This window comes from Dermochelys coriacea, chromosome 18, assembly GCF_009764565.3.
Source record: "Dermochelys coriacea isolate rDerCor1 chromosome 18, rDerCor1.pri.v4, whole genome shotgun sequence".
In the NCBI taxonomy this organism is placed as follows: Eukaryota; Metazoa; Chordata; order Testudines; family Dermochelyidae; genus Dermochelys; species Dermochelys coriacea.
Genome location: NC_050085.1, coordinates 9,438,368 through 9,464,499, shown reverse-complemented (window position 1 = coordinate 9,464,499; position 26,132 = coordinate 9,438,368). Strand labels below are relative to the sequence as shown.

General features: G+C 45.0%; 1 protein-coding gene and 1 long non-coding RNA gene across 11 annotated transcripts in view; one reads left to right on the top strand and one right to left on the bottom strand.

Annotated features, from left to right (window-relative positions):
- The window catches only part of KAZN (kazrin, periplakin interacting protein), a 728,345-nt gene that overhangs the window by 671,234 nt on the left and 30,979 nt on the right, over window positions 1-26,132 (top strand). For 7 of the 9 annotated variants that reach the window (XM_038376718.2, XM_043500175.1, XM_038376720.2 and 4 more), the window contains one exon: window positions 347-470. In XM_038376718.2, coding sequence (XP_038232646.1) covers window positions 347-470 — 124 coding nt within the window. Of the gene's footprint in view, window positions 1-346; window positions 3,043-26,132 lie in introns of those variants that run through there. The other 2 variants (XM_043500177.1, XM_043500178.1) reach the window with 1 other exon arrangement.
- LOC119845024 lies at window positions 1,370-25,773 on the bottom strand. Of its 2 annotated transcripts, none has more exons than XR_006276421.1 (4): window positions 24,939-25,155; window positions 24,491-24,589; window positions 5,823-5,903; window positions 1,370-3,360 (listed from the first exon to the last, which is right to left on the bottom strand). It is a non-coding gene; the product is annotated as an uncharacterized LOC119845024 (long non-coding RNA). The 2 variants fall into 2 exon arrangements; XR_006276422.1 differs by lacking the exon at window positions 1,370-3,360 and adding an exon at window positions 5,322-5,469 and having other exon boundaries at window positions 24,939-25,773.

Here is a 26,132-nt window from a genome sequence, read left to right as displayed (position 1 = left end):
TGACGGCCTGGACCATCCCCCTGTCCTAGTTATCAAGGCTGAGATATTTAAAGCCACCAAAGGAATTTGGATGTCTGGGTATTTCCCAGTCTCTTAGATAGAGATTTTTGAAAGCAAACCATCTTACGGTTTTAGCCATCTGCCCATCACCATAGCATCTGGGCACTTTCCACATAAAACCAATAACCTTAGCCATTCCCAGTGGCCTCCATGGAGTCTCTGGATCTTCTCCTTTCCCTCATATGGTTCCTGCCCCATCCCAGCATCTAAGCACCTTCTCTCCCCAGACTGTTTATTGTCAACACTCATGTTATTTCCCCTTCTTTCTTCTCCCTCTGCTTTGCAGTCTCTAGAGGACCTCGAAGACCAAAAACGAAAAAAGAAGAAAGAGAAGATGGGATTTGGTTCCATCTCCAGGGTATTTGCCAGAGGGAAGCAGCGGAAATCCCTAGACCCGGGCCTCTTTGATGGTACTGCTCCCGATTATTACATAGAGGAAGACGCAGACTGGTGACCCTTCCCCTCCCCAAGCTGGTAGCTTGCCTCCTTCCTCTGCTGCCGGTGTGCGTGCGTGGGTGTGTGGTTGTGTGTGCGCGGATGCATCTAACTAAAAAAGAAAGTGAGCCTTTTTCCCTCTGCGTCGCCACTTCTGTAACTGATGTACATACTACAAACAAAGCCTGTGTGTGACTATGTTAACTGTTGTCTTTGGAGCGATGCAGTTGTGTTGTAATCCTCTCGTTTTGTTTCTATTTTTTGTTTTGTTTGGTTTCTTTTGGTTTTTGATTTTTACTTTTTTCTTCTTAATGAAACTTGAAACTTGAAGGACTGCTGTGTATTTGTAAATAACAACAATATTGTGCACTTTGTGCTTGTGACGTCTCTTGTCCAAAAACGCTGTTTTCTTGAGCCCCTCATGTTGGTGCATTCTGTATCTGGTATGTTCTAAAAGTTGGGGGTTGGAGGGGACAGTATCCTATTCACAGGGTGCACCTGAGTTACAAAAACCGTTAGGCTCTGCCTATCCAGAAAGACCTTAAAATCTCACTCAGTGTGACGTCTTCCTGGCCAAAATCGCAGGAGGCAACACTGTTCTCTTTTTAATGCCTGCCAGTCTGGAATGATGGTTTAACTTTCCTTTGATTCTTTAGTTTAATTTATTTGCGCAAATCCAGAAGAGCTATTCTAACTAAATTATTGCATACAGATTGGAATTTATATTTTTCCACAATGGTTTGGATGGGGATGGGAGGGTGTGTTTATACCGTACTGTTCTATTAAACTGCTGTCTGCAGAGCTAGGGTAGGATTGGGTAGAAGCTGAGAGAATCCATTTTTCTATTTGTCTTTGTGGGTTTTTTCCAAATGAATTTCTGTTGCATTTCTCTGTCTCTCGTGCTAACATTGTGTACTTTCCCCTATCCTGCAGTCAATCCAGACAGCAGGATCGGGGAGCCAGATTGCTATATAGGTAGTATAACCAGGTCAGAGATTTTCAGATGTCTTTATCTAAAACTATAAAAAAAAAAACAACAATGCTCAACATATTGGAAAAGAGCAACAGAGATATTTATTATGGAATAATGTGGAGGAAAATGTTAGACTGCAAAGCAGACCGGCCTTTTCAGTACTGTATGGGTTTGGAAGGAAGCACGGACCTTTGCTTTGATTGTATTTTCTGTCCACAGAAACATAGTTAGTTTTTGCCTCATGTCTGAGGCTTTTCCTATTTACTGGATTCATTTGGGTTATTAATAAGAAAGGGGGATAAAGCGTGTCTTAAGGAACCAAGGCCCTGATTCAGCAATCCATCTCTTTGCAGGAAAATACTTAAGTCCCATTGACTTCAGTGTGATTTAAACACCTGCTTAAAGTTGTGCTTTGTTGAATGGGATCCTAAGAGACTCCAGAGTAAAGTTGGGAGTGAGTCTGACTGACTAAATATAAGGATACAGCGTTCGATCAGACACTCATGGAACCCTGGAAAACCGTTCTGTATCTAATGCTGTTAACTCAGGCCAGGAATATTTATTTTGTCTGTAAGAAAACTGGTCTGGGTCTGGGCTACTCCTGTCATTCACCCCACAGTGGAGCAGTCTAATAGCGTTGGTGCCCCCAGGTAAGCAAAGCTGGCAGTTGCATCTCTTCAACCCTTAGTGTGGGGCATTGTTTCCTTCTAACTCTACTTCACAGGCAAACAAATGTGCATTTTGGAAAGATCTGGTAATTTGATGTAGTTGCTTCTGAAACCATGTCTGTTTGTTCTCTTCTAAATTCTAGTTTATTGGGGGGGCAGAGACTTTTGCCAGTGTACCTAAAAGATTTAGAAGCACAAAGCCCACTCTTTTTACTGGGGACTTGGGCTCCTAAATCCATTAGGCTCTCTTCAAAATCTGTGATTTTTTTTTCTCTTTTCACTAACGTGCACGGCTATCTGGTTACTACAAACTACAGTGTGTCGTGCTTTAATGCTTACAATACAATTTTACGCTCTTAACTTTAAGATTATTTAATAAAATTTTGTGTATTTTTTTAATTCCAATATGTGCACCCTGTTTGAAAGGGATATTTGGTCTTTAATTATGACACTAAAACACAAAATACCCCCATGTTATATTTTCTTCTAACAGAATGATCTGGAGAAACCACAGGGGGTTAGGGAAAGCAGCTTTAAATACCTGCACTGCTTTGCAATGGGGATCTGTCCCAAACCAGGGTGCGGGAGAACAACCCTGTGGCATCCTTCTCTGCAGAGGACCATCTTTATACATTTTCCCCCTCTTGTGTTTTTATAATTTAAAAACAAGCAAGCAAAACTCCTGGTTATTTTAGACGTTTCCTTTTCATTTCAGTTTTTCTAAATTAGGAAATAATCTAAAAAAGTTACTAAGAGGATGATTTATTTAAAAGAAAACTACAATTAATAGCATATGAATTATGGGTAACATTAGATTTAACTTTTCCCATGTGAGTGCGGAAGAGTCCTTGAAGGCATGGATGCAAATATAAAAATATTAAAAAAAATAAAGCTTATTTTAAAGTATGAATGAATTCTATGTGATTTAATGGTTTCTAAGTTGTGTTTGCTAGGCCTGGATCCTTGGCTAGTCCAGGTGATTAAATCGGATCATATATATTATCACATACTGTAACACAAATTAAGTATTTATACCACATGCCAGCAGGGTAGCTGAAGCTCTATGTGTTCATTTCCTCAGAACCAGAGTTTGTCTAATATAGCGATTTCTTTCCAGACAGTTAGGAAGGATATGAAGTTTCAGAAACTCGACTCAACACACAGAAGCTATTGCAGCTTTGGAATCCAGTGACTGACTTTTTTGAGGTAGATTCCAAGAACTGCCTGCGGGTGGGGAGAGAATTGAGGCCTATAGACAATAACTTTCATTTCCTCTTAAAAACTCTCCTTTGCTGTCCATTATTTTCCAGCCCTTGTGGCTGTGTCCACCTTAACAAAAGAAAGGGGGGGAAAATATCCGTTCATGACTTGCCTATGAAAAAAAGATACATTTAAAGCCCAATCATTCCCATGTCCCAGTCAAGACAGCAAGGTGAAGGGAGCAGAGACTCTGTCCATTGGGTCTTTGGCAGCAAGAAGCCCTGGCCAGGAAAGGATTCGAATAGGAGGACACGCCCTTAAGTCTGCCTTGCTTATCCTCTGAGCAGGAAAAACATGCAGACCCAAAAATCAATGAGCTAGTATTTGCTGCTCATGGCAGTGTGAATGTCAGCTGACCATGGGGACTAGACATGCCCCAATTCACACCCTAATGAAGCTATAGTTTGTAGGCTACCCTAACTGTGAATCACCATCACCTTCTCCCCATCATGTGCTGGATTCTATAGCTGCTATCAAGTACGGCCACTGAGGACTGAACTGACTTTCACAAAACCTGCGTGAAATTGAAATGCTTCCCCTCCTTTCTTTTTAATTTCAACCCCAAGGTTTGGGTGGACCTGAACATTCCCCCTGAAGTGCTCCCAACCCAAACATGGCAGGGTTCACTAGAAAGTGAAAATTGTCTAGAAACAGCAGCTGAAACTGACTGGTCTAGTTTCATCCTCTGTACGGAGCAAAATGCAAAGAAAAATCAAAATCAGTGAAAGAACAATGTTGTTAAAAATGTCCTTTCACAACCCAAGATAGAGTGAATAATGAGGCCAAACTGTTAGGCCAAATTCACCCACTGCCCCTCATTCTAAAGGTATGTGGCTCCTATTGTCACGTAGCAGAGCACCTCTCAGTCAAATGTATTTACCCAAGCTAGTGTCCTCCACACCGGACCGCACTCCAGCCCCACTATTGGGAGGACAAGGCAACAGAATGGCTCTGTCTGTCCCTTGCTCTCTTGTAGAATGCCACCATATGGGGGGAAAGGGGAGAGGAGGGAGGGGAACTTAAAGGGGAGAATGCGGGGCCATCAGGGAATGAGTGGAGAAGAGGGACATGGAGATTTAAGTGGAGAAAAAAATCATAGTGAAAACTACAGAAGAAAAGAGGAGTGGGAGGAAAGGGAGAGGATGTAAAGAAAACCTGACCATCTTTCACTTCAGAGGAAACTTGACTTGGGCTGGCTTTGAATGTGTTGAATACTGTAGCACTCAGAAATGTGTGAAGTAGCAGCAGGCACATAACCTAGCTTTAGTAGAGGAGACCTAGGAAATCCTTACCTAGGGCAGCTCAATTTGGAGCAGCAGAGAAAGCTGCTAATCCTAAACAATGCTTGAAAAACACTCACTTGGTGAAGAACAGAAGTGAGACCAGTCTCTTGAGAGAGTCCAGCAGTGATGCTGACTCTGGGATCTGAGCTTTCCCATGGCTCAGGAATGTTTAGAACTGGGAGTTGCGTTTGGCCCTGTACAGGGCCAGCTGTAAAGTTTGGACGTGGAGCCAAACTATTCTAAAATCTAAGGATCTTTGAACCAGGAGTTTTGTCTCAGGCTGATCTCCCAATCAATATAGGGCAGTGGCTTTTAGAGTTGGAACTGGCAGCGAGAATCTAGGAAAAGGTTTAGTAGACCAGAAAACCGGGAGGTGAAGTAAGCGGTCTCCAACTTTGGTTTGTAAGTCTTTCAAGGTGGCAGTTAGAATTTCATGACCAGTGCAAAATGCATCAGGAGCAGTGATTCCAGAGGCACTAGCAGGAAAGTCATGGAGCCGTTCTGAGAAGAATATGGAAACAAAATGCAGGAGGGCAGAAAGTCAGGGCCTCTTCATGGGAAACATGGGCTCTCTCGAGTGCCAAGTGGTGCAATTTCTCGAGAAGCTAAGAACGTATCCAATGATTATTCTTGTCCCCCAGTTGCTGGAACTTCAGGCTTATTATATTTGACAAAATCCAGTAGGATTATTGGTGTCCGTAAGAGCAGGTACTGTTGCAGTCAGGCCTGCATTACAGAGTCAGACCTGTGCAGGGACCATGGAATTGGGACAGCAAGGTCTCTACTTTCCCTGCACAGAGGAGAGACAGGAGTTACTCCACTTCCTTCTTCCATGGGAGTTATCCCTTTCTGATAACTGCTTAGAGAGAGGATTAATTTGCCTGTGATGCTATAGGCTTAAAGGAGGCTTGTTTATTCAGAACCACAGCTGCTGGTGGAGTCGTAGTCTAAGGCCGAGCCTACAGAGGGTTTTGTACCAGTACGGAGGGTTTTGTACGAGCTCGGTTACGGGATGTTTTGGGGTAGTTTTTGGCTTTGGTGTTGTTGGTTTTTTGCTGAAATAGCAATACAAGCTGTAGCGTGGATGCAGTTATACCAGTACAGTTTATTCCCCCTCCTGTATGGGGAGAGAGAAGTGCTTACCAGGATCATTCAGTTAGGCATCTCTCACACAGTCCTGCCCTCTGATTGGTGGTCCTCCAGCCTTCCCATCTTCCGTTTCTCCTGTTTAGACAGAAACACATAAGTGACACAAGTGTAATGTCTAAGTTAAAGAGAGCGCCCCCATTACTATAAAATCTACTAGTCTCCCCATTGCATAGAGGGGAAACAGGCACAGATTCTCAGTGGGAGTTGGGCACCTAAACACCTTTGAGGGCCTGAGTCTAAGTGACTTGCCTCAGGTCACACAGGAAGGCTGTGGGGGAGCTAGGACTTGAACCCAGGTCTTGCAAGGACCATCCTTCCAGCTATATTTCTGTAACAGAGAAACATGTCAGAGAGCATAATCATTCTTTTGCCAGTCCCCAGGACCTTTCCTTTAAAGCTCTAAGAGCACTTTACAAACAACTACGCTTCACAACATCCCCGTGAGGCAGATGGGGAAACTGAGGCACAATGGTGCAGTATCTTGCCTGGCAAAGATGGGAATAGAACCTAGGAGCTCTGCCTCCTCATGTCCCATCTATATACATACACAACCACCTGCCATACAAATGAACTGTAGCAAAGTGTAAAAACAAGCAACCAATAGTTTAGAGAAATAATACAGAAACAACACTGCTCAGAAAGGTCAGTTCTTGCTCTATGGGGTGTTTCACAGTTTAGAATGGTCTCATTTAACTTACCTCCTGATTGAAGTTAAGTTAAGTGGTGGGAGACATTCGCCTTTTTATTTTCTTGTCTGCTGAGAACACTGCAAGACATGCCACAAGTGCAACACTAGCTACCCTACCAGGTTCCCTGCTTGTTTATAAATACCCAATCCTTTGCATAAACACTGATTATTAGCAATTATCCCAGACCATGTGTCCAAACCAGTGTCACCCTTTGTGTCCAAACCAAATTCTGAACATAATGGCCAGCTCTTCAACTGGCCTACAACTCCATAGCACCACCAACTTCAGGGAAGCTGCACTAATTAACACCTGCTGGGGATCTGGCCCCTTGATTTCAATGGAACAGCACTGATTGACTCCATTGGTGGATCTGGCCTGATCATTCATTAGAAAATTACAAGAAGGCCAGCCCATCCTGCTTAAAGAGAAAGACAACAGCCTGCAATGAAAGGGGGGGGGGCACGATGATAGGTTTCATATTTAATATATTCCTTACCACTGTTATTAATATCACCTGGGGGGGGTTCAAAAATCCATACAGTACTTTGCAACCGTTACATTAAAATCTGCTGTGAGCTAAATTAGGCATCAGTAATCCTCCTAGAGAGAAACTGAGGCACCAGAGCAGTTTGTTCAAGGCCATTCGAGACACTTGCTAGGCGAACTCGAGAACCACAACAAGCCGCTAACAGGAGCGTTTTGGAGGACACAGAGGTGGACTTAGTGCTTGAAGGTAGTGGGACTTGGGGAGTGGTGCATTTGGTCCGTCTGTGGGTCGGCTGTTCTCTGGGCCCAGGCTGTATAGCGACCATGGGCCTCTGAGTATGCAGCTTAGAGGGGTCTGTTTAGTATCTTATAAGGCTCTGCCCTTTGGAGCTTTGACCAGCCCTGCCATCTGAAGTCTCTGACAGGTTCATCGCTCCCTAGTGGCGTCGGGTGGAGCCAAGCTGAGCTAAGCAGGAGACTTGGTATAAAAAGTCACTTGCCAGGTGACCTTGAGAGCCATGATCAGAGGCAACTAACAGAGTTTCGGGGGGAGATGAGAGAGGGAGTGTGAGGTTTTCCTTCTGGGTTCAGTGCTATGTGCGATTTCGGGATGGCCAGTGATGGAACAATGGTGGTGACCTGCAACAGAGGTGCCATGTTTTCTTTCCTACCTGAAGCCAGAAGGGAGTTCCGGTGTATGAAGTGCAAGTTGGTTGCTGTGCTCGAGGAAAAATTTCTTGGATTCAAGACACTACTTGGAATCAGAGTAGCTAAGTTGTTTCTGGACAGCCAGGCTCAAGGAAGCAAGGAGCTGGCTACCAAGGAGTCAGAGGAGGCCTGGCAGTTCCTAACCATCAGACACAAGAAATCACATCAGCATTCTTTACCAGTGGAGACAGACGAAGATGGGCAGGCTGTGGCCACCAGAGAGAAGAGGACCAGGAGGAATTCGACACAGCTAGAAGTTTCCAGTTGACACTAGTTCCTCAGTGTGGAAACAGTAGAAGTTGCCTCTCAAGATCCAGTTGGTCCATGGGAATGGAGAGATGTATGGGACACACTAAGGATGGCAGCTCAGCCCAACCTGTAAGAAAAGCAGGCTTGCCCACAACGAGTTCTCCAGCCATCGAAGGAAGACGGATGATCCTTGTTGGGGATTCAATACTCAGAAGAATTGAAAGAGCATTCTGCAAGGGACAAGTGGACAACAGGACAGGATGCTGTCTTCCCAGAGCCGAGACACAAGACGTCACTCTAAGATTGAATAGCCTTCTGAAGAGAACAGGTCAGGATCCATTTGTGATAGTTCATGTCGACAGTAACGACAGTGCATCAAGGGATAGCTCACAGATAACATCACTTCAGAGAACTTGGAAGCATGCTGAAGCAGAAGAATGTCCAAGTGATCTTGGAGATCCTTCCTGTCCCATAAGCAAAAGACGACCAAAGGCAGAAGATTCTGGAAGTGAACCGCTGGTTAGGTAAGCGGTGTAAGGTGGAGGGTTTGGGTTTTGTGGAACATTGATCCACCTTCTTTTATGGGGGAGAGGGCTGAATAATTTGGATAGCCTCCACCTCAGTAGCAGGGGACCAAATCTCCTTGGGGACAGGCAGGCTAGAGTACTGTGGAGGGGGTTAAACTAATAACAAAAGGAGAGGGTAAAAAGAGTGAAGACACAGAAAAGATTCAAGATCTTGAGAACAAAATTAATCAAGGAACGAAAGGACATGAAGAGAAGAACTTTTAATTGCATATAAACCAATGCTAGTCTCCTAGGTAACAAATGAGAGGAATTGGAATGGCTCATTTATGAGCATAAATTCACTCTAGTTGGTATTACTGAAACGTGGTGGGATGATTCATGTAATTGAAATGTTAAAATCAATGGTTATAACCTATTTAGGAAGGACTGAGTGGCAAAAGGGGAGGGGAAGGGGCACTCTACGTCAAAAAATGGTATCACCTTTTTTCTGAGTCACTGACAACACAGAAGAAAATGATCTTGAATGCTTCTGGATCAATGTCCTAGCCGATAAAGCACAAGACTGGGTGTTAGTTGGAATCCACTGCAGACCACAAAATCACATTAGGGAACAGGAAGACGGCTCCTTACGCACCTGCCTACAATGTGTAGGGGGGGAAAGCTGAGTGATCATGGGGGACATAAATTTGAGTGATACATGCTGAAGGTCTAATGGTGCCAGTACTAAAACATCCTTTGAATTTCTAAGCATTATAGACTATCATTTCCTAACTCACAAAGTGCTGCAGCCAACCTGGGGGAATTCTATTTCTAGACCTAATCTTGACAGATAAGAAGAACTGATCACAGAACTAAAAGATAATGGTAACTTAAATGTACAAATAGAAAAAAAGTCCAGACCAGTAATACTTATATTTGGTGTTTTAAAGGGGCCAATTTCACAAAGCTGAAAACAACTATGAGCCAAATGAAGTGGGGGGAGGATGAATTTAATCAGAAAAATGTGAATGATGATTGGGAATTGTTTAAGAATGCTTTACTAGTTGCCCAAAAAGCCAAAGTCCAACAATTGAGGAAAGAGGTTGTATTAGTTTAAAAAAAAAAAAACAAACAAACAAACCCACAACCTGGTTTAGAGGGGAAATGAAGGCAGGGGGAAGAAAAGGGATGTTGATAGTAATGAATATAATTCAGAAACTAGGAATTGTAGAAAATTGATAAGGGAACTGAAGGACTAGCAGACTTAAGGACAAACAGGAGGTTTATTAAGTATATTAGGAACAAAAAGAATCCTAATAGTGGTATTGGTACATTACTAGATGGAAATGGAAGAATTATCAATAGTAATGCAGAAAAGGTAGAAGTGTTTTATAAATATTTCTGTCCTGTATTTGGGAAAAATCAGATGTAGTCATATCATATGATAACACTCTTAACACTCTTTCTATTCCACTAATATAGTGGGAGGATGTTGAACAGCTGCTACTAAAGTTAGACATTTTTAAACCAGCAAGTCCATTTAATTTGCACCCAAGAGTTTTAAAAGAGCTGTCTGAGGAGCATGCTGGACTGTTAATTTTGATTTTGAATAAGTCTCGGAACACGGGGAAGTTCCAAAAAACTGGAAGAAAGCTAATGCTGTGCCAATATTTTAAAAGTTAAAAGTTTGCAGATGACACAAAAATTGGGGGAGTGGTAAATAATGAAGAGGACAGGTCACTGAGTCAGAGCAGTCTGGATCACTGAGTAAACTGGGCGCAAGCAAATATGCATTTTCATTATGCTAAAAGTAAGTATATACATCCAGGAACAAAAAAATTCGGCCTTGCTTGCAGGCTGGGGGACTCCATGCTGAGAAGCAGAGACTCTGAAAAAGATTTGGGGGTCATAGTGGATAATCAACTGAACGTGAGCTCCCAGTATGGCAGTTTGGAGAAAGAGCTAATGTGGTCCTTGGAGGCATAAACAGTGGAGTCTCGAGAGGAGTAAAAAGATTATTTTATGTTTGTATTTGGCACTGGTGCAAGTGCTGCTGAAATCCTGTGTCCAATTCTAGTGTCAACAATTCAAGAAGTATGTTGATAAATTGGAGAGGTTTCAGAGAAGACCCAAAAGAATGATTAAAGGATAAGAAAGTTTGCCTTATAGTGAATCTATTTAGCTTAAAGAGAAGATTAAGGGGTGACTATTACAGTCTATGTACTTACATGGGAACCACTTTAATAATGGGCTTTTCAATCTATCTGAGGCAGGTATAACATGGTCAATTGGCTGGAATCCGAAGCTAGAAAACTTCAGGCTGGAAATAAGGTGTACATTTCTGATCATGCGAATACTGACCCATTGGAACAAGTTGCCCAGGGTTGTGGTGGAGTCTCTATCACACAACTTTTAAATCAAGACTTGATATTTGTCTGAAAGCTCTGCTCTAGGAATTGTTTGGGGGACGTTCTCTGGCCTGTGTTATACTAGAGATCAGACTAGACCATCACAATGGTTCCTTCTGGCCTTGGGATCTATGAATGTGCCAAAGCCAAGAGTTCCTGGGTCCCAGGCTAGTGCTCAAACTGCTGGAGTAATTTAGTTCTTGCTCTTAGTGGTGATGATTTCCCTCTTTGCTTTTCACTCAGGTTTAGACAATGAAACTAGACCGGTCTAGTTATTACAGTTGTCATCTGACACACCCTAGAACAACATTGTGATGACAAACTGCAGGGGACTGTTTAAATCCCACCAAAAAACCCAAATGAAATCCACCCCTCTTAGTTGAAACAATTTTTTAATGAACATTCAATGAAAGCATTTACTATAGTGTTTTAAAGAGACTTTTTACTGACATCTCAGATAGGGTAATATCTTTCTTTATTCTGGTAAATCCCAATATCACCCATCCAGGCCTCAGAACATACACACCCCTGCAGACCCCCATTCACTCGTAGGATGGTTGTGCAAGCTAAGAGCTCAAAGGCTATGTGCTTTAAGATTAAGTGTAATGCTGGATGCACGGGCCAGCAGCTGGTGGTTAATGTAGTCATTTCGCTGTCTTGTGTTGCTGGAAAGGGAATGCAGAAGATACAGCAACAGCTTCTATTTTATTCACTACAGACCTCTCTGCATCTGCCTTCCTTAATGCCTGTGCAGCATAGCTCCCATCAACACTTCTGGGACTATCTGCCGATTCCTAATGAGGAGGCTATAACCCCCTTGCACAAACTATGTGGTCAAATGGTTCTTATGAGTCAAGAGTGCCCGACATGTAGCCCTTGTGCAAACTGCGGAGCAATAAAATGCAACCGCAGAGCAAGGACAAAGCTGAGCTGCAGGTATTTCTCCCAACCAACCAGCCATTTGCATTCCGTTACCGAGGGGATGTACAAGCCAATGCTACAGCTGGGTGCGTTTGTATACCCCTTTGCTAATGCAGCTCTCCATTTCACAAACATAGCGCATTCCTGTCCTACAGAGTTGAACTTGTTTGTATGTGTGGCCATCCTTCTCCGCAAATAACTATGTGGTATGAATTGCCAGGATCCCTAGAATGTACAATCCTGACCGTTGAAAAAATGTGGAGAGCACAAACTTCAGTCCCCAACCCTGACAAGTAGGAAAAGGAATAGAAACAAACTGGCTGACGTTGTCAAACACCTGTTCCCTGCTGGAAACACCCGAAATCTCATAAGGAGGAAAAGCCCCATTCTTGTGAGAGTGCCTCCCTCATTTTCCAGACTTAGGATAAACCTCTGAATTTCAGCAGCTGTTTTCCAACTTGAGCCCAGAATTTGCATTCAGTTAATTCCTGCAGTAGCCTGTGTGCTCTGTTTTTAAAGCCCAGGATGAAACCATCGTGCTAAATTCTAGGACTGTGTCTAATATAATTTTTATCCCCTCCTGCTTCCCCAGAGATCTGTCGTCTGGGCGTGATCCGCTATATCGGCTAAGGAGTGTACAGTGGCCTAGTTAGCTGGAAAAGAGAGATGCTAATCAATAATGACTTAATAAAAATGTATGCCCAAGTAGGAAAGCAGGGTGTCATGCTGTCTAAAATGGAGTGAATAGCTGTGTGATTGATTTCGATTACACTGGGTCTCTCAGAGTATGCAGGAGTAAAAAATGAGAGCGTATCACTGAGCGTGAGTGGAATTACCTGGAGACAGGGAGTGTGAATAAAATATTCGTCAGATAATTATTTTAAGCTATTCAATTGTCAGGCCCCCCAGGCTCTTTCTTGCAATTGACACAACATAGTCAATTTCACACCCGACATAGGTATGACACTGAAGGTCTCAGCAGAGGAGTCATATTCTGACCAATGTGGTGCCTAGGAATTCCCCATGGGGCCCTGCCTTGTGAAACTGTCTGTGCAGAAGAGCCGCACATTGCAGAAGAGCCGCACAAGCCATATGCAGGTGGATGAACATTTACTCGGACAAATGGCGCGAGTCAGTCAACTGACCTGAGTAAATGTTCACCAGGGTCCACAATCTAGCGCATCGTGACTAGGAAACTAGAGAGATGATTTATGGACAAAAACCTGGAAAGCTCAACAACCCCACCTTGGCTAAGCAATGTCTGGGAGAGCAAGAAAACAATCTAAAAATACCTGAAGGAGGGAGAGAAACACCAAGGAGGGAGGTATTTGGGGAGGTGCAAGGAGGTCTAACTCAGGAGAATGGGATGAAATCAAGAAAGGGGTAACTTGAGGTTGACTGTCAGAGGAAACATTCTGACAGTGAGATCTAAAGGGCCAAGAAAAGATGTGGGATTTCCACTGTCTGGTCTATTTAAAACTAGATTAGTTAAAGCACTAGATAAAATACTGAAAGGAACCATCCTGCATTTGGCTGTGGGAGGGAATAGAGGTCCAAAGAGTGGTCCAGGAGATCAGACAAGATGATCATGATAGTCCCTTTTGGCCTTAAACTCTGTGAGCCTTGCCTAGTAGTCTGCCAACTGAAACCTTTAGAGACCTACGCACTATGGGAGCGGTTCTCAAACTTTAGCAACCCGAGGACCCCCATTTTGATTTAAAATTTTTCACAGACTGCGGCCCTGGCAGAATTCCTCTCCCAGCCTCTTCACACACGTATAAGGAAACAACTACAGCAGCTATATTCTCAGCCAACCCCATTAGCTCCCCCCTCACTTCAGTATCCAGTTTAAATCTAGCCTCTTCATAGCAGATCCTTAGCTGGTGTATTTTGGCCTCTCTATGAAAAACAATGGAGTTACACCAATATACACCAGCTGTGAATCTGGCCCTTTCTTTTTAAAACCCACATCCACTTGCTCCAGCCAGCTGTCGCACCTTCTATCTCTTGCCTTCCCTGTTTGCTCCATCCATTCATCTTGTACTGGTCTCCTGTGTGGCCTTCCATGCAATCTGACCATTGCTGGTGCAAGAATATTCTTCTCTGTAGCTCTTCTAACAGCTTTCCTAGATCTTTCCACTAGAGCTGGGTGAAATATTTCAACCTATACCTTTTTTCTTCAAAAAATGCAGATTTGGTGACACTGAAACCAATTTGTGTTGATTTCACCTAATTGTTTCAGTGGGGAAAAAAACATTTAAAAAATCATATTTTGTTTCAACATTTTTTTCAGTGAAACTTTTTGACTTCTTGATTTGATTGGACTTTTTGTTTTGAAAGTTTCTTTAATTTTCTTTATAAAAAATGTATAAAGAAATGCTCAAAATCTAAACATTTCAGGGTCAAATAAAACATTTTATTTCAGCCAAAAATTCTTTCCCAACTCTCAATTAACTGAAAAGTTTGAAAATTGTTTGCAATTTGACCCAAAATATTTTTAATTTATTTTTCAAAATTGCCACTGAACCAAAAAAAAAAATCCATTATTCACCCAGCTCCACCCTCCACCTCATTGACTCTGTTTTATTTCACATCTTGGCTAAGGAGACATTTTTCTCCTTGTCTATACCACTTTATTTCATTCTTCTCCAGCAGTTATGCATCTCTCCAATTGTAGTATATAACTCCATGGTATAGTTTGCAAAAATACTCTGTACAATGTATAGTTAGTTGCCTTATGGTGTCAAAACCTACCATCCGCATTAAGCAACTAGGCCAGTGCAGAGATTTCAGTACAGAGTGGATGTTTTTAGAGCTGGAAAGGTCAATTAAAAGCAAGGCCTACCCCAAACCTTTGGCACATGCTGATGGGAGTCAGACTCACCCTGCTGAAATGAAAGGTGGAGAGATCTCAAGAATTCATCATAGAGTTAACAGTGATTGACAGTTGTAATATTGCCTCAGCTTTTCCACGGGTTACCAGCAAAGAATCCTTTACACCAGCACCCTGGATTGCGGCACTAAATCATGTAATGCTACGGAGAGTATTTGGACACTGAGGAATATGGGCCTACGGACTGATCCCAGGTCACATCAGGATGGAGCTCAGCGCTCTCTGATGTGATAGGCCTGCTGGCACAACGGTGTGCAAGGCCATTACTCAGACATAACAGAGCTGCTCCTGGGACCTCAGCTAGTGAGGCCAATAGGATCCCATGACTAATAATGACATTGTCAAATGCAGCTCATGAAGGCAATACCCTCTGAGGGGCTGGGCAGCAGTACTAGAAGTACACAGCAAACCAATACGATGTGTATGGCTGCGGCATGATCTAAACTGTATGGTGCCTTCTTCCCCTATGAAATCATGCAGTCAGTGTAATTAAAAACAACTATATGTAAAGATGGGCCTGATTTAACATCCAAACTCTGGTGCTGTTCAGAGTCAGGACTGGACCATTTGTCTAGTCTTGTCTCTCACAGTATTTTTAACACCCCTGACATGGTGGTATCCAAGTACAATCCGCTGATCTGAAGTTGATTGTTGCATCCATCTCTACAACAGAGTAAACTAAACCCCGGAATATCCAATGTCTCTTGAACGTTGGATCTGGATTAGGCCCATGTCTACTAGCAAAGGAACCTGCGTCAAACTGAATCACAAATGCATTAGTACCAAACACTTGTTATTTTTACACCTCCACAAGTGAGCCCACGTTAGTTGCTCAAGAAACTAATCCTGCAGTGGTAATAACCTTGAGCAATGGACACAACCTGGGACATGCTGTGGCTTTTGGAGTGGAAAAGGACTTAAATATCAATGAAAGCAACTGAATGGAGAGTGCATTGATCATCTAAGGTAGCAGCCTTGGGTGAAGAGCTACAATTTGTGCCATCCCTAGAGCTACTTTATTTTGCAAGATGCAAGGAGCAACAGCGGAACTGCCTGCAAAAGCAACACTCGGAAGATCCTGGATGGGAAACCACCCTTCTGCAGAAGGGCAGGAGCATTTGCCTAAAGCCTGGGAGCACCGTGCTCGGCTAATGGAATCCCACACGATAAGCTGGTTTCCTGTAAGGGTTTGCATTACGCACAACCTTCTGCGTATTTGGCCCCATGCTGCTATGCCCAATGTTGCCCTGTGCAATGCTTGTCAGAGATGCGCAAAGTGCAGCCAGGAGGCCTGACAGAGCTGGTTGTCATGAAACCTGTCCCACAGCTGCATAACCACCGGCTGAAGACAAGGGTAACCAATGGCAGATCAGCAAACTCAAACACCAAAACTATTCAGTTTCGGGTGCTTTCTGATCCATATCAACATGTTACACAATATCAAGGCAGAGAGATTTCTCTTAGGTCTTGGATTCTACAGGGTACAAGACAGTCATCTGAAAGGGATCAATGTAATCCACACGACCGGTGTGGCTCTCTGTATCCCTCTCATGGTTGAATCAAGTATACGTCTACTGCCTCTAAGCTAATGCACCTGCTCCTTTAGTTCAAGCAGTAGCAGATCCTGCTTTTAGATGCTGAGGTCCTTTGTTCAGCCCTGCTTGATGATCCAGCCAAGGGCATTGTTACATACACACCAAAAGGGGAGAGGAATTGTTTAGCATTGTGCATGGGGAAGTAATGAGATGAAACTAAGAAAAGGGAAACAAGGCTGATTATCGGGAAAACATCCTGTTAGCAAGATTGATTGATTAGAATGTGGAAAACCTATGTCTGGGGACATTTAAAACTACACTGGACTAAGAATTTCGAAACATATTGAGCCTGAACCTCGGCTGTTTTTAGTCAGCATATGTCTGCTGATTTCACTGGATCTATGCCAATTTATACCAGCTGAGGGACTGGCCCATTGCGGGGAATAATCCTGGCACTGGTCCCTGGTGGGATGGACTGGATCTGTCAGCGATCCCCTTTCTTATTCATTTTTACCAGACCCCAAGTTTGGCTGGGCTTTGTTAAAGTGCCTGTCGCGTCATCTTTAGCTATGAGTTCTTAGTGGACATACAGATGTGTTAGCTGGGCACGAGTTAGCAGCTCAAGTAACCCATTGATCATAAAGAACTGGATCAATATTGCCTCTTACTTCCCCTGGTAAATCCAGCACACCGCCACTGCTGACTCCAGTGGAATTGTTCCACTGTAAACAAGTGCAGAGGGTGAAAGAGAGAACGTTCTACAGTAAGACAAGGGCTGGGTGTGAAAGCAATGCTGGATGGAACTTTGTTTCTCCTAGATCTTGCCCACACAGTTATCCTGCAGCCAGCTTCCAGGTAAAGACGAGAAGAGAAAAGGAGAAAGAGGGTGAGGGAGGTCTGGGATGGTTTGATACAAGGAGTGAATGATCAAACTGCTGTGCTCACTTTGCTTCTCGACACCAAACATGCCTGTAATTTGACTGGTATTTGTCTGCATCTTTTAAAACACTTTATCTGAAAACAAAGCATTATTTGGAAGCAGTTGATCCAGGGGAATACATTACATTTTGTTGTTAATGTGTTTTTAGAAAACATGAATATGGATGGACATAGCATCAATCATCCCTGAGCACCAGGGGCCCTGACCTGAAGTGCCTCTGCCCACGTGAGCTGCCGCAATGGCCACTTGGCACCATGAGCAACCAGACATAAGTTAGAGCAGCCTTTGGGCTGCTCTAATGCTCACTTGACACTGGATCGGTCTCCAGGATCCAGGGGCCGCAATGGTGGCATAAAGTCACCTTTAACCTTCCTCCATTGCCTGGTGATGAACCCAGCTCAGCCAGACCCAAGCATCTTCATTGCTCTAGGAAACATGTTCAAGAATTTGTTTGGGTTATTTTAATAGCTGACCTGGCCTAAGCCCTTCAAAATTCTCCTAGCTAACTCAGCTGGGGCCAGGACCTTGTTTTGAAGAGTAAAATGGCACTTTCTCTTCCCTCCCCATCATTATCCTATTAAAGAGTAGACAAGTACCTGGCTGGTACATTTTCATTCTGGTTTTACAAAAGTCACTTTTCCTAGGGTTTTTTGGTTTCTCCATCCTAACCTCAATCGACGATACTGGGCCTGTGGACTCATGTGTCAAAAAGTAAGACTCATGCACACAAGATGGAAAAAAAACCACCTTGCTAATCTCGCAACAAGCCTGAGCATTTAGCTCTGCAACAAAGTCTTAATGTACTCTTGAGATCTGGCCAGCTTTACAGTGTGTCTCTATCCAATCCCCATTTACGCAGCAAAACCATCATGATTGGACCAAGAAATATCCCCGTTCTCCACACCTGAGCAGCTCACACCGGGTCTTTTCTGCCATCAGCTACACACCAGTGTAAGCAAGATCAGCATGGAACACGTGGAATCTTCCCATACATAGTTCTTTACTTACATGGCAAACATTAGCCCCTGCACCACTCAAGTGCCACTTAGATGCTGGTTTGAGGAGTAAGTGTTACTTAAAGACTGTGCATCATTTGTCACGGTCCTCTGCATAGGGGCGCATTTCACTCCAACAGAAATTCTGGATCAAGTGGCTGGAATGGGCAGCTGCAATGGCATTATGGAGGAAATTCTCCCCACTTTTTTTCGTCACCGTGTTCCCGGCATAATTAACCATAATGCACATCTGCTGCTCTTTTATTACAACCCTTCCTCACTTCTAGCGCCTATTCACATCATTTAACACAGCATTGTTGATAACAAACAAACAAGACAATGGACTCAAGTTTCATCCCATCGCCATAAGGGACGACGTTTGGCTAATGTAGTGCAGTACCCCCAGATTTGCCTTCTCCTGTTGTGTCCCCAGGCAGTATATCCAGGGGTGCTGGAACAATTTGTATTGTATTGCTTGAACAATCTGGGGGTGCTGAGCCATTGAACCAAACTGTAAACCCTGTATATGATGGAAATCACTTCAAGCCAGGGGGTGCAGCCGCACCCCTAGTTCCAGCACCTATAAGTATATTGTGCTTCCTAATAATGCAGTCAAAATCTAAACTCCTACAATGCTGCTTTGTCCCCTTTTCACACCAAGGGGCTGTTCTCCACAGCATCACTCCCCTTGGCATACTGCAGTCAGTGATGGAGTAATGGAGCGGTGATTACTGTGGCTTTTTTTACTGATCCTGGGGTTCCTAAGGAATTCTTTGCTGCAGAGGTCGTGAGAACCACATCTCTGTGCAGAGGAGTTTGGCATTTTCCCCCAGCAGACATAGGACCATCTCACACAGGCATCATGCTAGTTCATAGAGTTCAGGAGAATTGGCAGCTTCTGAGCCTTTCAGGGACCTCAGAACTAGCTAGCTGGGATACAGCGGGTCAGATCTGACATATGGGGCACATGGCAATGCTAGTGAGCCAATGCATTATTAGACTGGAGTTGTAAATGGGGTCTTTACCTGACCTTCCTTTATGAACCTTTGGGCCTTCCTTCCAAAATTTTGAGCCCAGATGTAATTGTGGGAGCAATTTTGTGGGTAAGACATGAAAAAGTCTCAGACCCAGGAGCATTCAGGGAGTTAACTATCTACCTGCTTTCATTTGTGCCCCTAAATAAATGTGCCTGCAGCTATTTGCCATTGAAATTGCAGGTGCACAAAGGAAGGGCAGGTTTTAAAAACCAAGGCCATATACCGTGCACCTTTCACCTCTGGGCAGCAAAGTGTGGCACAGACATTAATGAACCGAGTCTCAGACCTTGGAAGTAGATAAGTGGTATTTCCACATTTTTCAGGTGGGGAAACTGAGGCACGGCAAAGTGACATGCCTGACCCAAATGAGCATCAGAGCCAAGAGTCAGAATCCAGAATTCCTATTTTCAATTCCCTACTTTGACCATAAAGCTGCTTTTTTCCCTTCACCATCCTGAACATCCTCACCTCCCAGCTATACGACTGCTAGTAAGGAAAGCTGCTTGCCTAGACTTAGAGTTGTTGTATACTAACATGCCCATGCATGCGTAAGGTCTGCTCAACTTCTAAACCTACTGGACAGTGTGGAGTGGGGAATTCCACCATGCACTGCTACTGAGCCCAAGGCAGGGGGCAGAGGTCGGCTTGCACCACCCCTAGCACTGTCAGGAAGTCAATGATGGTGGGCTAAAGCCAGCTATAACTATATGCTGTAGAGGATAGGAGTGCACTTTATGGCTGCTTCAAAGATAAAGATGGCTCCAAACCCAGTCAGACCAGCGATCCAAACACCCTAGCCTTAAAGTTTGGACCCAAGCTCCTACCTGTGGGGTTAAGTTCTGTCTCCAGTTTATAGTAATGTTTCAGAAGCTGGGAATGGGCGACGGGATGGATCACTTGATGATGACCTGTTCTGTTCATTCCCTCTGGGGCACCTGGCATTAGCCACTGTCAGAAGACAGGACACTGGATTAGATGGACCTTTGGTCTGACCCAGTAGGGCCATTCTTATTCCTAATCAGGATGCTCAATTCAATTCAGTCTGTGGCCCTTTGGTGATAGTTACAGAGCTCAGATACTATGGTGATGAGTGCTATAGAAAAACCCGAGACACATGGCTTGGTGCCATACAGCTGAGCTGACCCCCCCAACATCATCTACCCAGACAACCACTAATCTCACTAGGGCACTCAAGCATATATTTTGTGTCTTAAGAAAACGTTTATTGCACCTATGCATTTCCTTGCCTTTGCATCTCCAGGGATGTAATGGAGTCATGATTACAGGCCACTGGCTTTTGGGACTTGATGGAAAGCAGAAATAAAGACCTTCTTTTATGATAATACAAAGCATTAAAATAGCAGTAGAACATTTGCATTTTAAAAGCTTGTTAATAGATAAATTACCGTCTATCAGGGCATTTTTGCACGTAACGCCATGGTAAAGTGGTGTCAGTAGGATGCAGTATCATTATTTCTAGAGTTTAATCACTTTGATCACAGACTAAGAGGAAATCTGTATAAAGTTTTATCAGCTGGAGATTATTTTGGCAATCACATTACTCAGAAGAGAGTTTAAAAAACGAGGAAGAAGTGACTAAAAGCTAACATATGGCCGGGTGTCATCACTTTTGGTGCCTCTAAATGACTAAAAATCACCACATCTGTCAGCAGAAAGTTTATCTGGACTGGTGGTTGCTATGAACAAACCTCATAGCTTCACTGAAGCACTGGAAAGTTCTGTGGTTTATCTGCACTTACCCAAAAGCCCCTTGGATATAAAAATTTCTCCTCACTCTGCTTACCCCTCCTATTTGGTCTAGATCAGAAATACTATACAGTAGCTTCCTGTGTATGGTATTTTAGGCCCTGATCCTGCATTTTGACCTGAGTGAGCAGATGGGGCTCTGTGCAGGTTCAATAGTCTGCCCGCATGGGTGACAACACGGGATCAGTGCCGCACACGCATGTTTAACTTCAGTCATGTAAGTAGACCCATTGAAGTCAAAGTGTAAGGCTGTGCAGGATCTGGCAAATGGTGCTTTTAGTTTCTAGTCCCAGAGGCAACAAAATACAAAGGCATCCCAGATAGATAAATACATCTTCCCATGGCTGTGCTTTAGTGACTATGAGACTGTAACTGGCTCTGATAGAAACCCGGTCAGAATGCAGAAGCACTCGGAGGAGTATTTAGCACTAACGCATTCTGTGAATTTAGCCATTTTGCAAATTGCCTGCGAGCACCGTGAGATTCTGTCAAATCCTAATCTGCTCTTTAGAATTAAATGCCCAGTACTCTAGGTGAAATTCACCCTGCAGAGATCTAAGACCAGGCCTACGCGCCACTTACGTAGGACTCAAGTGGCATTACGACTCTCTGAATAGTTCTTAGTCGTAGGATTGCCAGGCATCTGGTTTTCAACCAGAACGTCCGGTTGAAAAGGGACCCTGGCGACTCCCATTGACGCTGCCGACCGGGCTGTTAAAAGTCTGGTCAGCAGCGCAATGGGGACCCGGGGCTAAGGTAGGCTCCCTGCGGCTCCCAGAAGCTGCCACCAGGTTTCTGTGGCCCCTGGGTTCAGGGAGGTTCTGTGCACTGCCCCTGTCCTGAGGGCTGGCTCCGCAGCTCCCATTGGCCAGGAACTGCAACCAATGGAAGCTGCAGGGAGGCACCTGCAGGGGGGAGGGTAAGGCGTGGAGCCTCCTTGGCCAACCACGCATCTAGAGGCTGCAGGAACCTGGCGACTGCTTCCTGGGAGCCACAGTAAGTGCCACTGAGACCCTGCACATCAAACCTGTTCCCACACCCCTGCCCCAGCCTGGACTCCCCTCCCGCACCCAAACTCCCTCCCAGACCCCGCACCTCCCCCAACACCCTGCCCCAGCCCTCTCTTGCACCCCAAACCCCTCATCCCCAGCCCCACCCCAGAGCCCCCACCCCTCTCCCTCACCCAAACCCCCTGCCCCAGCCCGGTGAAAATGAGTGAGGGTGGGGGAGAGCAAGAGACGGAGGTGGGGCGGGAAATGGAGCAAACAGGGGTGGGGCCTCGGGGAAGGGGAGGGGCAGGGGTGTTCGGTTTTGTGCAATTAGAAAGTTGGCAACCCTACTTAGTCTGCAGCTCATTTATGAGAACTAGGATTGCCAACCCTCCCGGTTTCGCCGGGAGTCTCCTGGAATCAGGCTCTATCTCCCCGAGGCTACGAAGCCAAACGGAGATTTTAGGCATTAAAAGTCTAGCGGTGCAGTGAGGCTAAGGCAGGCTCCCTGCCTGCCAGGGCCCATGCCACTCCCAGAAGTGGCCGGCACATCCCTGCGGTCCTGGTAGGAGGCAGAGAGTCTCCATGTGCTGCCCCTGCCCTGAGCACAGACTCCACAGCTCCCATTGGCCGGGAACTGTGGCCAATGGGAGCTGTGGGGGTGCTGCTTGCGGGCCCCAGGGCCTGTCCCCAGGTCCTGCAGGGACGTGCCAGCCACTTCCAGGAGCGGGGCAGGGCCAGGTCAGGCAGGGAGCCTGCTTTAGCCCCACTGTGCCACTGACCGGGAGCCGCCCCAGGTAAGCACCTCCTGGCCAGAGCCTGCACCCCACACTCCAGCCTGCACCCCTGCTCCAACCCTGAGCCCCCCTCCAGCACCTAAACTCCCCCCTCCTGCACCCCTGCCCCAGACTGAGCCTGGAGCCCCCTCCCACACTCCAAACCCCTTGGCTCCAGCCCAGAGCCTGCACCCACTCCCACACCCTAACTCCCTGCCCTAGCCCAGTGAAAGTGAGTGAGGGTGGGGAAAGATAGAGCAATGGGGGGGGTGCGCGATTGAGTGAGTGGGGCCTGGGACAAGGCGTAGGTCGGGGCAGGACCAGAGTGTTTGGATTTGTGTGATTAGACAGTTAGCAACCCTAATGAGGGCCTATTGGAAGAAGTCAAATAAATTAATAATTTGAGATGCATTTCTCAGGTAATATGGCATTGTTTCTATTTCTTGATTGGATTAGTATAACAAGCAATACATTCTCAGCCAGACCTCTCCCCAGTGGATTTTGCCACCACTGGCGCAGGTGAGAGGTTGTTTAAGGGGCACCCAGAAGTGTTATATTCACAGACAGCTCTGGGTGTTTTCTTGGATATATCTTAGTAGCTCTGCAAATACAATGCAGCAGACAACCACTATGGATGTGTTACAGGGAATTCACACCCTTGCAGCAAAAACATCTCCCTGAACAGCTAATCACATTCACACCAACTCTACATTTCTTGCACTACTAACACAAAAGCACATGACAAAAGCAAATAATGTGTCAAACAAAACCAGCCAAATGTTCTCAGTGTTAAAACGCTGATGGTTTTTGTTGAACTTTTGACAGAAGAAAAAGCAGGAGGAATTTGTCACAAAAATAAATCAGTTGGGTTTTTTGAACAAATACAGGACAGGTAACAATTTTCCACGTTGTGGCCCCAGTGCTGAATATACTTAAACACATGCTTAACTTTACTACCATAAATGGAGTCATTGAAATCAATGCTACTATTCATATGCTTAAAGATAATGCAGGACCTGCACCTATACCAACCACAGTCCTACAAATATTAATGCATATGCTCAACTTGAAGCACATAAGCAGTACCCCTGAAGCAAATTAAGTATGTGCATATTTACAGAATCAAAGCCTGTTTTTAAAAGATCACAATGTATTCTTTAGCATTTAGTCTGAAACTGCTACCAAACTTTAGTTTTGAGGAGGGGGGAAGTACTGCTCTTTCATTGATAAAGCCAACACCAAAGCAATAACTTTACAGATCTTAAACTCGGCACATTTCCCTCTCTGCAACCACATGGTTTATTTTGCAAATGTGTGCTGAAGCTTTTTCCTAATGACATCATGTTGCCCACTCCTACGGTATCTGGTACTTAAAAAAAAAAAAAAAAAAAAAAAAGTCCCAGCTCCTGGACTGACATGATTAGAGAAGAATCTTAGCTGTCCATATTTTTTTTAAAAAAGTCTAGAATCTCCCTACATGATTTCACAGAAGAATTTGCAAATGTGACCCGAGTGCCCCCTTAAAGGCTCAACACAAGGCAAAGAAAAAGCAGCTCTGTTTTTCTTAAAGCTCCTGATATTTCAGTAAATCTCATGCTTTTGGCATTCTGAATCATGACCTTTTGAATGCCTGGAGTAAGCACCACTGTAATCATTCATTATCACAGAGCCACCATTTCTGACTATTCCTCCTGTAATTGAGAACTCACTTTTATTACTACTCATCATCTTAACGAACCTTTAATTAAAAGAGGGGAGCCTACCTGCAAATGTAAAGCAGACCCAGATCCCTGTGGAACGGTTGCAGGGAGTTCAAGCCACAGCATGCGTCCTGCTCTTCTTCCCAGATCATCCATCCAGGCCTACAGGCAGCCCAGATTTAATGAGATCAGGGACAGCAAAGTAAAGATGGGAGAGTTTTTTCCTACCGTTGTGTAGAATACTTAAAACCCAGGCTGCCTTAAGTGTGGCAGGGTGTTCCAATGTGCAAATGCAGACACAAATATTGCTGATGCTCAGGCCTTTACTAGTTGTCAAAGACAAATGAATCAAGGAGACAGCAAAGGCACTGAAGCCATGTGATTCAAACCAGGCCCCCCACCTGCCCGCTGCTCCCTGCAGAAGCCCACTGACTTCAACAGAGCTTTGCACAAGTGCAGGAATCCACCCGCTTACAGGATCAGGGTCCAAGACATCACACTATAAACTTACCTATATGGAAAAGGCTGAAGATCCAAGCTGAGAGTTTGCAATGCACTTGCTCTTAGAAGCCACTTCCCCTCTGCTCTGGCTGTATTAGTGCTCACATGAAACACCTGTGCATCCTATTTAGTGGACAATTCATGCTTACAGCCCACCTGATAGCTATTGGGAACATACTCAGGCCAGTGGCATATCGCTTCCAACCTGTGTGCTAGGCCCATGTGGCAATACAAAGCACTCACAGGGTATGTCCTTTTCTTTGGGCGATTTATTGAACACTTTTAAAGAAGAGGAGAAAGGGATTTCAAGTGTTCCCCTCAGCTCAGTACAATATGGACAAAGAGGACCCAGCTGAAAGCTGGAGGAAAGGCAAAGGAACACCCCCCGTTTGTACACCAAGGAACAACGCTGCACCTGTGCAGTTAAACTAGCTGAGTGCATCATGAAGCATGACCCAGTAAGAGAACCAGTGACCCCTATCAGGGAACAAGGAACCTTGAAAACAAAGCAACTTTAAAGCTTCTGCTTACAACCTCAGCCTGCTTGGCTTCCTGCTACAGCTTTAAAGACACAGTAATGACGACTGAAATTCAGCTCTGTACAGAGGAGCCTGCACCGGGCCCATGCAACGCTGACAGCCTGCCTGAGCCGTGTTGCGAGGCCTGCAATGTGATTCATGTCAGGCAGAGGTTTGTACTTCCTCTCTGCACAGGGGGTGTGAAAGGCCCCTCCCCCCCGCCAAAGTTCATTGTCAGCAGGCCTCAGGTTTGGCAACTGCCCCGCAGGGAGGTGGAGGGATGCAACTGTGCGGGAGTGAGGTGGGTCCCACAGCTCCAGCGGACGTCAGCCAGACAGGTTGACAGGCCGCTGGTGCTCAGCCTTGCGGGATGAGGCCAGGAATGAAAAATACGACATCACGGGCAGGATGCACATCCAGCCACATGTGTAGGCGCTTCCATACAGCTGGTTCGACAGGGACCTGGGCAGCTGTGCCTAGCGAGGCAGCGTGGGGGTATGATGAGCTGAGCTAGGGGTGGGGAAAGGGGCAGGCAAATGCCCCGATCTCTTGGTAAAGGCCAGTCTTTCTTTTCTTCATTGCAGTGCATTGATTTGGAAGGTATTTTTGAGAAGCCAGCCATATTCATAGCCCATGGGCTGTGGGGACACACCCCGCTAGTTATTCCTAGGGACTCCCATCCCCGC